Genomic DNA, 11,895 nt, shown 5'->3' with positions numbered 1-11,895 from the left:
GGCGGTATTATTGATAAATCAATCTGTAGTGTTTTTTTCCTTCTTACCACGAATGTGGAATACTTGGGCACATTTGAAAATAGATTACAGATCGTACAACAGCTAAGTACAGAACTTAAATACACAGTTAAGAGTTTCTCTCCTAGTATTCAACAACAAAAAATTATTCTAATTATCACATACATCTTCTGAATTACTAAGTACTCAACATCTTTTTCCTAAGGACAGCATTTAAGCTCTGACTTAACCTTAAAAATCTCATTTCATTTAGTTGGCCATTCCTCCCTAAAAAGCTTTAATACTTAACATTTAACAAACTTTTTCATTCTAGCCAAACAGTTACCATTATATGTAGAAATTCATTGTGAGTTTTGACTAACTTCTCTTGTGCATATGAAGTGCAACTTCTTGAGACTCACTTTTTAAAGGTAACTTTCCAGCATCTTTGTCACATTAAAAACAAAAAGAAACTGTTTTTCCAGTAAGACTCCAGACACTAAACTGTGGTGGCAACAAAAATTTTTATTCAACTGGTTCAAAAATTTTTTAGAATGAATGCATTTAGATGATCAAATAGACTTTAAAAACAAATCTCTGCCAAATAGTTTACTTCTAAACTTCATTTTTTTTTTCTTTAGGGTAGAATTAAATACCCATAGCTATGCAGTACCATAAACATGTTAACAGAAGGCTAGTCAACATTGAAAGCCTTCTAAGACTGGTAACTAGATTTACACAAGTGTAAATAAGGGATCAAAACCATGCCATTGACAAAGATAACTTACCCCTGGGCTCCTTGAAGGCTTGTCAGTTTAGTCTTTGGAGGTCCCCGAATACCATTTTAAGTGTTACCATGTTACTGCTGCTGAGTAACAGTGCAAGTGCTAAAATGCAAAATTCAGATGGTACAGGATTTGGAAATCATGCAATTTAGATGCAGAAAAAAAAAAAATTAAAACAACGCAAGATCCTTTTACAGATGAAACTGAATAAAACAATGTGGCGACCGTAAGTCTAAAGGACGACTTCATTTTTAAGTTTAAAACATGTAACTTGCAAAATGACAAACCTATTTATCATAATCTAATTAGATAAGGGCATCAAGTAAATTATCAGCACAAAAACTTACATTCTTCCATTAGAAAAGGAGCTCAACTCTCATAGAAGTTAGTTACATTTTAAGTACAACAGAGAATATATTATTGCTTTTACATACTTAACAATGCATCGTGAGAGTCTAATCTGAGTTTTATAAGCGATTTTATTCAACATTACTCTATTTCCCCACCTTTGGAAGACAAAGCCCATTTCACTTAACACTTCCACAGACAGACAACCCACCCTGCTAGTTCTTAAAGCTATCAGGCTTCTTAATGGATTTCAGGCACAAGATAATTTGTGGTTTCTTCTACTTTATCCCTATTGCAATTAATTCCACTTTTCAAATCCCCAACTAGAAAGGTGCTGACAGTCCCTTCAATTGATAGGCTTTGCTACAAAGCATTTTAAAATAATTACCATTGTTTTGCCCACTCCGCCAAATAAGAGTATTTTTAGAAGGCATGATTTCCCAATGGAGATTTATAACAGGCCATGTAAATAGAACATCACCCAAATGCACAGAGGCACTAAGAAAAAGCTGGAGGGTACTGCTTACCATTTTAGGTGCGGTCACCCAGACTTATTAAAAACTAGATTTAAAAAGAAAAAAAAAAACTTTTCACTTTGGACAATGCAAGAACAAATAGCAATTAAGTCTGGGTATCAGGTGTCAATGCATGACAGGTGATGAATCCATTTGACTTGAGACAACTTTTCAAATAAGTTTATTTGAAGCAAAATAAACTACTGCCAAGAAACTTTATGAAAGTTCCATCTCAAAAGGGTCAAAAAAGGGGAATTAACTGCTATGAATTCTTTGCATTCAGGGCTGCAAAACAAAGACACATATTATTTAAATCAGTTTTATTTAAGAATTTCCAACATTGACAACTCTTATAAAAAGCATCCAAGCACAGGACACAGAACTGCAGCAAACAGCATTCTTATGGGTAGCTAACAGACATTAGAACTTCCACCCTATTTTGAGACACCCCGAGCTCACTGGTGAACTCTGCTTCCAAGTACTCCTGCAAAGCACACCACAAGCTCAGTCCATGTTCTCAACCCATCAGCTTCAGTTCACATTACCACACTTACAGATCAATAACAGAAGAGAACACACACCATACAGCATTCACAGCAGTTGACAAAGGGGCAGGGGAAATACAAGTATCGTTTCACTTAACACATTCAGCTAACGTGGGTTATCTAAGAACAAAACTCACTTAAAGTCTTCCAACAGATGCGGATGTCCTCTGAATGCAAAAAACATTCGTACGCCATCTGCTATCATTGCTCTCTGCACACTCTCTCACCAAAGCCACAGGGATTGAGAGACACATCTCTCCAAGTTAAAAAATATCCATTATGCACCACCAAGTCTCTGCACGCGCTCTCTCCTTTTCTCGCTCATACTAGCCTTTCATGCCTCGGCACCACCATCAATCCCACACAAGGTTTCAAAAGTTCAAACAGCCTTCTGGTTCCATATCACAGCCTTGCGTTCATAGCGTTGATACGACTCCATGAAATAAAGAGTAGCGGATAAAAATGGGACACCCACCGTCAAAGACACAGCCTGTGCAGCGTGACGAATTCTTGAATGAGAAAGCATGAAGACGGAAGTATTCCTATGGCAGAATATTTACAGCACTACTTTCAATGAAGTGCTTCTTCCATAAACATTTGAAATGAGATGAACTGCAGAGATTAAATGAAGGCTTCATATTGTACTTTTGTATATGAAGGGAGACAAGTGTTAAAAAACAAAAACAAAAAACAAAAGAACCAAACACTGTGACACCATGATCTCCAAAAAGGAGATTTTCCTAAGGAAAAAATCCATATGGTGGGGTTCAAATTAAAACAAGGAGAAAAGAATGTAGTTCTAACCAATGGTTTCCATTTTGAACATGCAAAGAATTCACTTGACAAGTCCAGGGATAAAATATTACAGGAGAAACCTTTTGATATCAATTGTAGTGTGTTGGTTTACCAATCAGGCAAACAGCAGTTCACTTTCAAACACTCAATATTTCAACCCTTTATGTAACAAAACTTATAAAATTCCTTTAGCTCTTCCTCTTTTTCTAAAGAAAAATGTCAAAAATACTGCTGAATATACTCCACACTGAACAAACCAATTTTGAAAATTCTTAGTACATACGTATTTTACAATATACTTACCATGAGTTTAGAAAAATCTGAATTCCCACCAGTTTATACCAACTAACGATAACCCAATGTCTACATTCCCCAGCCAGAAGATTTAGAATCCATGCTTGAGCCAAAGCCGCCATTAAAACCACTGCCTGACCCTGCATTTGATGCTGATCCCCAACCAATTGCTGCACCTGAATTAGAACCACTATAAGAGTTATTTCCAGAACCAAAAGCCTGATTTGGCTCCCTCTGCATGTTGCCTTGGCTTTGGTTATTACCTGATGGGCCTGACTGGTTCTGCTGACTGGCTAACATGCCCATCATACCCCAGCTGCTCTGCAGAGCTGCCTGGGCTGCAGCCATCATTGCTGGATTAATGCTAAAAGCACCAAAGTTCATCCCTCCGCCCATATTACTACCTTGATTGTTTCCCAAACCAGCTCCACCCCCTCTACTGTTACCAAATCCACCCTGATTCCCAAAGCCACCTGGATTACCACCAAATCTTCCACTTCTTTCTAACTGTCTATTGCTATTGTGTTTAGGTTCAGCATTGGATATATGTACGCTGATTCCTTTAATGATCAAGTCCTCTCCACAAAGAGACTGGGCAACCTACAAAAAAATAAGGGATGCAAATAAAGGAGATTAAACCACTGACTCATACATCAAAGTAGCAATAAAACTTAGATTTCAAGCCATCATCTAAACTGGAGAAAAAATAAGCAATGAACACTTATTCCATTTAAAACCATAAAATAGCCTTTAGCTTTAGTAATGGCAGCAGGGATTTTTTAGTTCTTTTTCAAAGGACATGTAACATCCCCACTTAAACCTCACATACTAAAAAAATATCTAAGGGGTTTATCACAAATGTTTAGGCCCATATACCCCACAGCGTACAAGGTCAGAGAGCTTAGCTAAGGGTGGCAATTAGCTGGAAGGGCAAAGTTCCACAGAAATTACCTAATTAGCTGGGACAAAATTATTAAGAGAAAATACCTGATCATCTGCAAACGTAACAAAGGCAAAAGCCCTGAACGGTTTGGGAATGAAGACATCTACCACTTCTCCGTACTGGCAAAAAAACTGCCGCAACTCATCAGCAGTCATGTCTTCTGTACAACGCCCAACAAACACCTTTCTGCTTCTCAAAGGCTCATCTGGGCTTTGCTGGTCAAATTGAAAGGAAGAAAACCATCAGAAATATTTTATGAGCAATGAAAACAGCATTATGGTAGAAGATGTAATACAACCTATCTGCCTTTTATATTAGATGAGTCATTAAAAAGTAGGTACATTCTTATTTTTTGCATTAGCACTTCTTATAAGACTTCAATGAAGAATAAAGTTTTAAAGTTGATGAAAGTATATATATATGTTTTATCACCTTTACTGGACTATAATTGCTTTACAATGATGTGTTAGTTTCTGCTTTATAACAAAGTGAAACAGCTATACATATACATATATCCCCATATCTCCTCCCTCTTGCATCTCCCTCCCACTCTCCCTATCCCACTCCTCTAGGTAGTCACAAAGCACCAAGCTGATCTCCCTGTGCTATGCGGCTGCTTCCCACTAGCTATCTATTTTACCTTATATACGTCCATGCCACTCTCTCACTTCGTCCCAGCTTACCCTTCCTCCTCCCCATGTCCTCAAGTCCATCCTCTACGTCTACGTCTTTATTCTTGTCCTGCCCCTGGGTTCTTCAGAACCTTTTTTAGATTCCATATATATGTGTTAGCATACGGTATTTGTTTTTCTCTTTCTGACTTACTTCTCTCTGTATGACAGACTCTAGGTCCATCCACCTCACTACAAATAACTCAATTTCGTTTCTTTTTATGGCTGAGTAATATTCCATTGTATATATGTGCCACATCTTCTTTATCCATTCATCTGTTGATGGACACTTAGGTTGCTTCCATGTCCTGGCTATTGTAAATGCGATGAACAGTGTGGTACCTGACTCTTTTTGAATTATGGTTTTCTCAGGGTATATGGCCAGTAGTGGGATTGCTGGGTGGTATGGTAGTTTTATTTTTAGTTTTTTAAGGAACCTCCATACTGTTCTCCACAGTGGCTGTATCAATTTACATTCCCACCAACAGTGCAAGAGGGTTCCCTTTTCTACACACCCTCTCCAGCATTTATTGTTTGTAGATTTTTTGATGATGGCCACTCTGACTGATGTGAGGTGATGATACCTCATTGTAGTTTTGATTTGCATTTCTCTAACAATTAGGGATGTTGAGCATCCTTTCGTGTGTTTGTTGGCAATCTGTACATCTTCTTCGGAGATGTGTCTATTTAGGTCTTCTGCCCATTTTTGGATTGGGTTGTTTTTTTGATATTGAGCTGCATGAGCTGCTTGTAAATTTTGGAGATTAATCCTTTGTCGGTTGCTTCATTTGAAAATATTTTCTCCCATCTGAGGGTTGTCTTTTCGTCTTGTTTATGGTTTCCTTTGCTGTGCAAAAGCTTTTAAGTTTCATTAGGTCCCATTTGTTCATTTTTGTTTTTATTTCCATTTCTCTAGGAGGTGGGTCAAAAAGGATCTTGCTGTGATTTATGTCACAGAGCGTTCTCCCTATGTTTTCCTCTAAGAGTTTTATAGTTTCTTGCCTTACATTTAGGTCTTTAATCCATTCTGAGTTTATTTTTGTGTATGGTATTAGGGAGTGTTCTAATTTCATTCTTTTACATGTAGCTGTCCAGTTTTCCCAGCACCACTTACTGAAGAGGCTGTCTTTTCTCCATTGTATATTCTTGCCTCCTTTGTCAAAGATAAGGTGACCACAGGTGCGTGGGTTTAACTCTGGGCCTTCTATCCTGTTCCATTGATCTATATTTCTGTTTTTGTGCCAGTACCACACTGTCTTGATTACTGTAGCTTTGTAGTATAGTCTGAAGTCCGGGAGCCTGACTCCTCCAGCTCCGTTTTTCTTTCTCAGGATTGCTTTGGTTATTTGGGGTCTTTTGTATTTCCATTCAAATTGTGAACTTTTTTGTTCTAGTTCTGTGAAAAATGCCATTGGCAATTTGATAGGGATTGCACTGAATCTGTAGATTGCCTTGGGTAGTATAGTCATTTTCACAGTGTTGACTGTTCCAATCCAAGAACATGGTATATCTCTCCATCTGTGTGTATCATCTTTAATTTCTTTCATCAGTGTCTTACACTTTGATGAAAGTATATTTGGATTAAGGAAAGTTGATGATTAAGAAATGTCTTGGCAAAGATGATAATGTTCCAAATAAGCAAGTCTTGCTTGCTTGGAATAAGTTAGGCTTTTTAAAAAGATTAACATATTCTAATTGCCTGTATTAACATGTAACTATGTAAGAAATTGTTAAATCACTAAAAATAACAAGAGAAAAGGAAGAACAAAACGAAAAACGTTTTAGTTTGGAGGAGCAATGAACTAAATATTTCAAACAAACATATAAAATATTCAGCATGCATTAAGGTCCTGAGACTTTAACAAGGCAAAAGATTTCAAGAACACACCCTGCCACTACATTTTCCAACTGTAACGTTTTATTTTAGTGTCTTCTAAGTAAGTCTGTCAGCAAAAATGGCCAAAGCAGAGAAAAAAAAAGAGCAAAGTACCTTAGAATTTGGAAGTTTACAGTCACACCATCGTCCATCTATCATATGTCGCTGTGACATTACTTTCACCTGGGTTTCATATTCCGTAAAACGAACAAAGCCAAACCCTTTTGAATGACCAGTTTTAATATCTTTCTTGACCTAGAAAAAAATCATTTAAATTTACTAAAACCACACACACACATAACCAACTCAGAGTACATACATGAAGGGAAATAGTATAAACCATATTTCTTTTCAGCGCCCCTTACGTATACACATAACAAATATTAGAAGTATCATCGGGACTTCCCTGGTGGCGCAGTGGTTAAGAATCCGCCTGCCAATGCAGGGGACATGGGTTCGAGACCTGCTCCAGGAACATCCCACATGCTGCAGAGCAACTAAGCCCGTGTGCCACAACTACTGAGCCTGCATTCTAGAGCCCGTGAGCCACAACTACTGAGCCCATGTGCCACAACTACTGAAGCCAGTGCGCCCAGAGCCCATGCTCCGCAACAAGAGAAGCTACCGCAGTGAGAAGCCTGCACCCCGCAACGAAGAGTAGGCCCTGCTCGCCGCAACTAGAGAAAGCCCACATGCAGCCAAGAAGACCCAATGCAGCCAAAAATAAATAAATTTCTTTGGAGAAAAAAAAAGCAAGAAAACTTATAAAAAAATATATCACCTGTTGAACATGAAAGGCAGCGTCACTAAAACAACAAGAATTCTGGGTGCTCATTCACTGAAAAACTGTTGAATGAAATCAAAGTTTACCTGAACCATAAGAACTTCTCCAAAGGTACTAAAATATTCTTTTAGATCCTGTTCAGTTGTTTTCCATGGGAGGCCCAACACTATTAAATCAGATGTTTTCTGGACTGCTCTTTTCACTTTCACTGCTGATGAAGCATCTGTTTCATCCATTTTCCTTTTGTTATCTAAACAAAATGAGCAGAAACCTTTCAGAACTTTCATTAAACACTTCGTAAAACACACACCCTCTTCTTCTAGAAATGAGAAGCAAAAACATTCTCAGAACAGTTAAGACGCTGGAAACTTTTGCCAAAGAGTGATGTTAGCTCTCACAGACAGAATAAGAATTGAATAAGTGGCTAAGGTGCTTTTCTGGAGCCAATCTAGGGATTCCAACCTCTGGTTCCATAATGTCTCAAGATTACAATTGTTATGTTCTCCCCTCTAAAAAGGTGTATCAAAACAAAAGTTACTTCACTTTCACTTTAAAATACATTAAGGAAGGAAAAAAAACAGGTTGAATAACTGTGATACTATCTTTGTGCCTATTAAATATATCTGTGTGATTATTTTAAGGCCTATAACTTGAAGACTACTAAAAAATTAGCAACTTTTATCTCCAGCTGTGGATCTAAGGGTGATTTCAATTTTCTTTCTGTTTCGTTTCTAAACTTTCAGCAATGAACTCACGTTACTTTTGTAATAAAAAAGAAACCTGGACTTCCCTGGTGGCACAGTGGTTAAGAATCTGCCTGCCAATGCAGGGGACATGGGTTCAAGCCCTGGTCCAGGAAGATCCCACATGCCGTAGAGCAACTAAGCCCATGCACCACAACTACTCAGCCTGTGCTCTAGAGCCTGCGAGCCACAACTACTAAAGCCCATGCGCCTCCAGCCCGTGCTCCACAACGAGAAGCCAACACAATGAGAAGTCCGCGCACCGCAACGAAGAGTAGCCCCCGCTCACCATAACTAGAGAAAGCTCGCGCGCAGCAACAAAGACCCAATGCAGCCAAAAATAAATAAATATTAAAAAAAAAAAAAAGGAAACCTAAGGTTATCTTAAAAAATCAGTATTTGGAAGAGGAACTAAATGACATTCAGACATACAGACCATTTTTTGGAGTACTGTCAGGTACACAGCAAAACTGAGGAAGGTAGAAACTTCCCATATACCCCCGCTCCCCACACCTGCAGAGCCCTCCCAGCATCAATATCCCCCACCAGGGTGGTATGTTTGTCACAAGCATGAACCTACATCGACACATTACTACATAAATGACATTTTAAGTTTGGGTAAATATTAATCTACAGCCAATGGATCAAGAAACTACATACTAAAAAAAAAAAATCAAGTTGATGCTATTAAGAATTTTCTTGATATATAAAAAAATTTCTTGATGCAACGTCTTAAATACTGACCAAATAATATGACTTTGTTGCAATATTACGTTACAATAAAAGTAACAGACACGGGCTTCCCTGGTGGCGCAGTGGTTGAGAGTCCGCCTGCCGATGCAGGGGACACGAGCTCGTGCCCCGGTCCCGGAAGATCCCACATGCCGCGGAGTGGCTGGGCCCATGAGTCATGGCCGCTGGGCCTGTGCTCCGCAACGGGGTAGGCCACAGCAGTGAGAGGCCCGCGTACCGCAAAAAAAAAAAAAAAAAAAAAAAAAAAAGTAACAGATCTACCAACTAGCACACTCCTACTGCTAAAATGTACTCATTTCCTTCGCTCACTTCTACATCTTCATGCTTCCTTTTAGATTAAAAACATCATTGATAAGGGGCAGTGAGAATAAGACCAGAACCCAAAATTATAATTACGACTGCACTAATTCAAGATTTGGGCTACTGCGACTGATGTTCATTTAAGGAGGAAAAAAAAAAGATTAGCTGGATGAGTGATGTAAGCCTGCAAGGACAAAGACCAAACCAAAATACTGAGGCACTTCAGAAAAATCTGTTTACAACAGACTGGTACAACTGCAAAGCATTCTTAATTCCTTAAATTTCACATTAGCTCAGCAACGTTAGTCCAGATAATTGTTTAAACACACAGTCTTTAAAAAATGTCCTGTAATTTCCAATTTTCACTAATGTAAACTAGTGGTCTTTCAAACTTGTCTGACGGTAACGTTTAAAGAAATACTTGGGCTACAGGAGACGGTTCACCATGAAGAGACCATGACCTATGACTTAGAACGAGGCACAGACCTATAGTTTATACTTTAGCATCACTGCAAAACCAAATGACAACAAACCTTTGGGATAGTTGACAACATACACCAGGTTCCCCCAGCCAGCATCAGGGGCGTGCAGAATTCCTTCTACCAGACGGACACCTCTCATACATTGAGACACTGGATTCCTGTAGCGAAGCCCACATGCCCCTGGAAACTGGGCTGTGACTGTGGACAGCAGCACTGTCCCATCGTCTTCTGATGGTATTTCAATGGGCTCGTCATTCTCATCTTCGGTTACCCGAATATATTCGGACATCTTTGCTTGTCTTGCTTAAATGGAAAAGAGATACGAATAACCAACACTTGTGTCAAAGTAATTGTGTCAAAGTAATTATCCCAGCTGACTAATACCACTACCATGTCATTGTTCTGACTGCCAGAAAAATTCTCGGTGTTTGGATTCTTATAGGTGTTGGTTATCCCTGAAAAATGACGAGGTACAGGCAAAGATAGCTATTCCTATTAAAATGCAATGCCTTGCTAGTTCATTCATTCATTATTTGATGAGTGCCTACTACCCATCAGGTGCTGCAACTATTCACTGTGTGAAACCACAGTCCCAGCTGGCATGCTGGTTGCAAAGGGGGAGATAAGCAGGAGAAAGAAAGCAAACAAGTAATTATTTTATTACAATCGTGATTATGCTACTGGAAAGTAGTCTTGGGGACTGGGAAGAAACTAAACTGGTTGAGATGTGTGTGAAGGGAACGTCAAAGTGGATTTCCCTAAGTAAGCGATGCAGAAACTAAGTCTTTTGAGAACTAAATAGAAGCAGTGAACGAGATGAAGAGAACAAGGGAAAAGTGCCTCCCTGTTCCAAATGTGGGGACTCTCCAAACTTGAGCCGCAATGACAGCGGCGACAGGTCCTTCGCGACGCGGACCGCCACCTCCCAGAAGCCAGTGCGTGACAACCGTGGGAGGAGTTTTTAAGCGCGGCCGGGGTGGGACCGCTGGGGCACCAGGCCTAATCGCTGTCCTGGCGCAAAGTACGAAGGCACAAAGCAGTGCCCGGGCTCGGAAGCCAGGCCAAACCTCTGCCTCGGGCTGCACGGTTCCGCGGGCCCGGCGTCCCTGCTTCGGCGCCGGCTGCCACCCCGCGACTGGCCCTAACGTCGCTCCCACGCGAGCCCGCTCGGGCAGAATGAAGCAGGCCCGGCCCCACGGCTCCTTTCCCGGGGCGGGGGCCGCCCCACTGCGGGAGCCGAAGCACACAGGGCGTCCTCAGTGAGAAGCGTCCGCGACTCACCCGCTAGGCCGCTGCTAGGAAGCCCGACAGAGAAACTGAAGCAGCGACGAATCCAACAGCAGCCCAGCGACCACTTCGCTCCCACAAAATGGCGCTAGGGCCGCCTCCTCCCCCCTCCGGCCGTCGTCCTCTCCCACCGGTTTCCCGTCCAGAGGGGGAGGCCGCCGCACAGAGACACAACGACCCTTTCCCCAGAGAGTCAGAACGCCCTTCTCGGAGTCTGAGTATAGGGGGCGGACTTGAAGGCTAAAAGGGGACCGAACCTGGGCCTGAAAAGCTAAAAATGGAAAAAAACGTGGAGGCGTAGGCTTTTAGCTCCCCCCACGTAGCATAATAGATGGCTTCGCCCGACCAACCGCCGGCCCTGGGTCTCGGCCGGAGCTCGCGCATTTTTAAAGTGCGCGAGACTAGCTCAGGTGCCGGGCCGGGCGGAGCGAGGCGGGGGCGGGGCGCCGGGTTGGGGCGGGGCACCTGGGCCCTCCTGACCGTTTCGAGACTGGGGAGGGCAGCGGAGGCCAAGACCTTTTTACGTAAAAAGCCAGTCAGGTTCGTCCTCTCTTCTCTCCCCAGCCAACCTCCACACCTGGAGAGAATAACGTTGTTCTAAATAATACCAATCATAGTGCCTACTGTGTACCAGGTACTTCCTAAGTCCTCACATATTTAATTACCCCAACAGTCATGTATGGTAGGTGCTATTGATGTTATCCGCACATACAGGTGAGGAGGAAACTGAGGCACAGAGAGGCTCAGGACCTTGCATAAATAAGGTCACCCAGGTAG

The 11,895-nt window shown here is 41.2% G+C and overlaps 1 protein-coding gene across 4 annotated transcripts; it reads right to left on the bottom strand.

The window, feature by feature from the left end:
- Nucleotides 1–502: 502 nt before the first annotated feature.
- Nucleotides 503–11,445, bottom strand: TARDBP (TAR DNA binding protein). 4 transcript variants are annotated; one of them, XR_010939227.1, is made up of 8 exons: nt 11,113–11,440; nt 9,883–10,134; nt 7,640–7,803; nt 6,884–7,024; nt 4,267–4,437; nt 2,666–3,879; nt 1,658–1,930; nt 503–884 (listed from the first exon to the last, which is right to left on the bottom strand). XR_010939227.1 is itself a non-coding variant. In XM_067720355.1 (6 exons), the coding sequence occupies exons 2-6, from the start codon at nt 10,118–10,120 to the stop codon at nt 3,349–3,351; spliced, it is 1,245 nt and encodes a 414-aa protein (XP_067576456.1). In that variant the 5' UTR covers nt 10,121–10,130; nt 11,113–11,445; the 3' UTR covers nt 1,951–3,348. The 4 variants fall into 4 exon arrangements, 2 of the variants coding, with proteins under 2 accessions (XP_067576456.1, XP_067576441.1); XR_010939228.1 differs by lacking the exon at nt 1,658–1,930; XM_067720355.1 differs by lacking the exons at nt 503–884; nt 1,658–1,930 and having other exon boundaries at nt 1,951–3,879; nt 9,883–10,130; nt 11,113–11,445.
- Between the last annotated feature and the right edge of the window lie 450 nt (nt 11,446–11,895).

Source organism: Pseudorca crassidens, chromosome 2, assembly GCF_039906515.1.
Source record: "Pseudorca crassidens isolate mPseCra1 chromosome 2, mPseCra1.hap1, whole genome shotgun sequence".
Classification (NCBI taxonomy): Eukaryota; Metazoa; Chordata; class Mammalia; order Artiodactyla; family Delphinidae; genus Pseudorca; species Pseudorca crassidens.
Note: the sequence above shows the minus strand (reverse complement) of the source record. Positions and strands in the feature narration are given on the sequence as shown.

Excerpts from the sequence above, each read along its gene's own strand:
- TARDBP (XM_067720355.1), bottom strand. The coding sequence starts at position 10,120 with ATGTCCGAATATATTCGGGTAACCGAAGATGAGAATGACGAGCCCATT. Across the intron at positions 7,025-7,639 it reads GAGAAGTTCTTATGGTTCAG|GTCAAGAAAGATATTAAAAC; the intron begins GTAAACTTTGAT and ends ATTTTTTTCTAG. Across the intron at positions 3,880-4,266 it reads TTACGTTTGCAGATGATCAG|GTTGCCCAGTCTCTTTGTGG; the intron begins GTATTTTCTCTT and ends ATTTTTTTGTAG.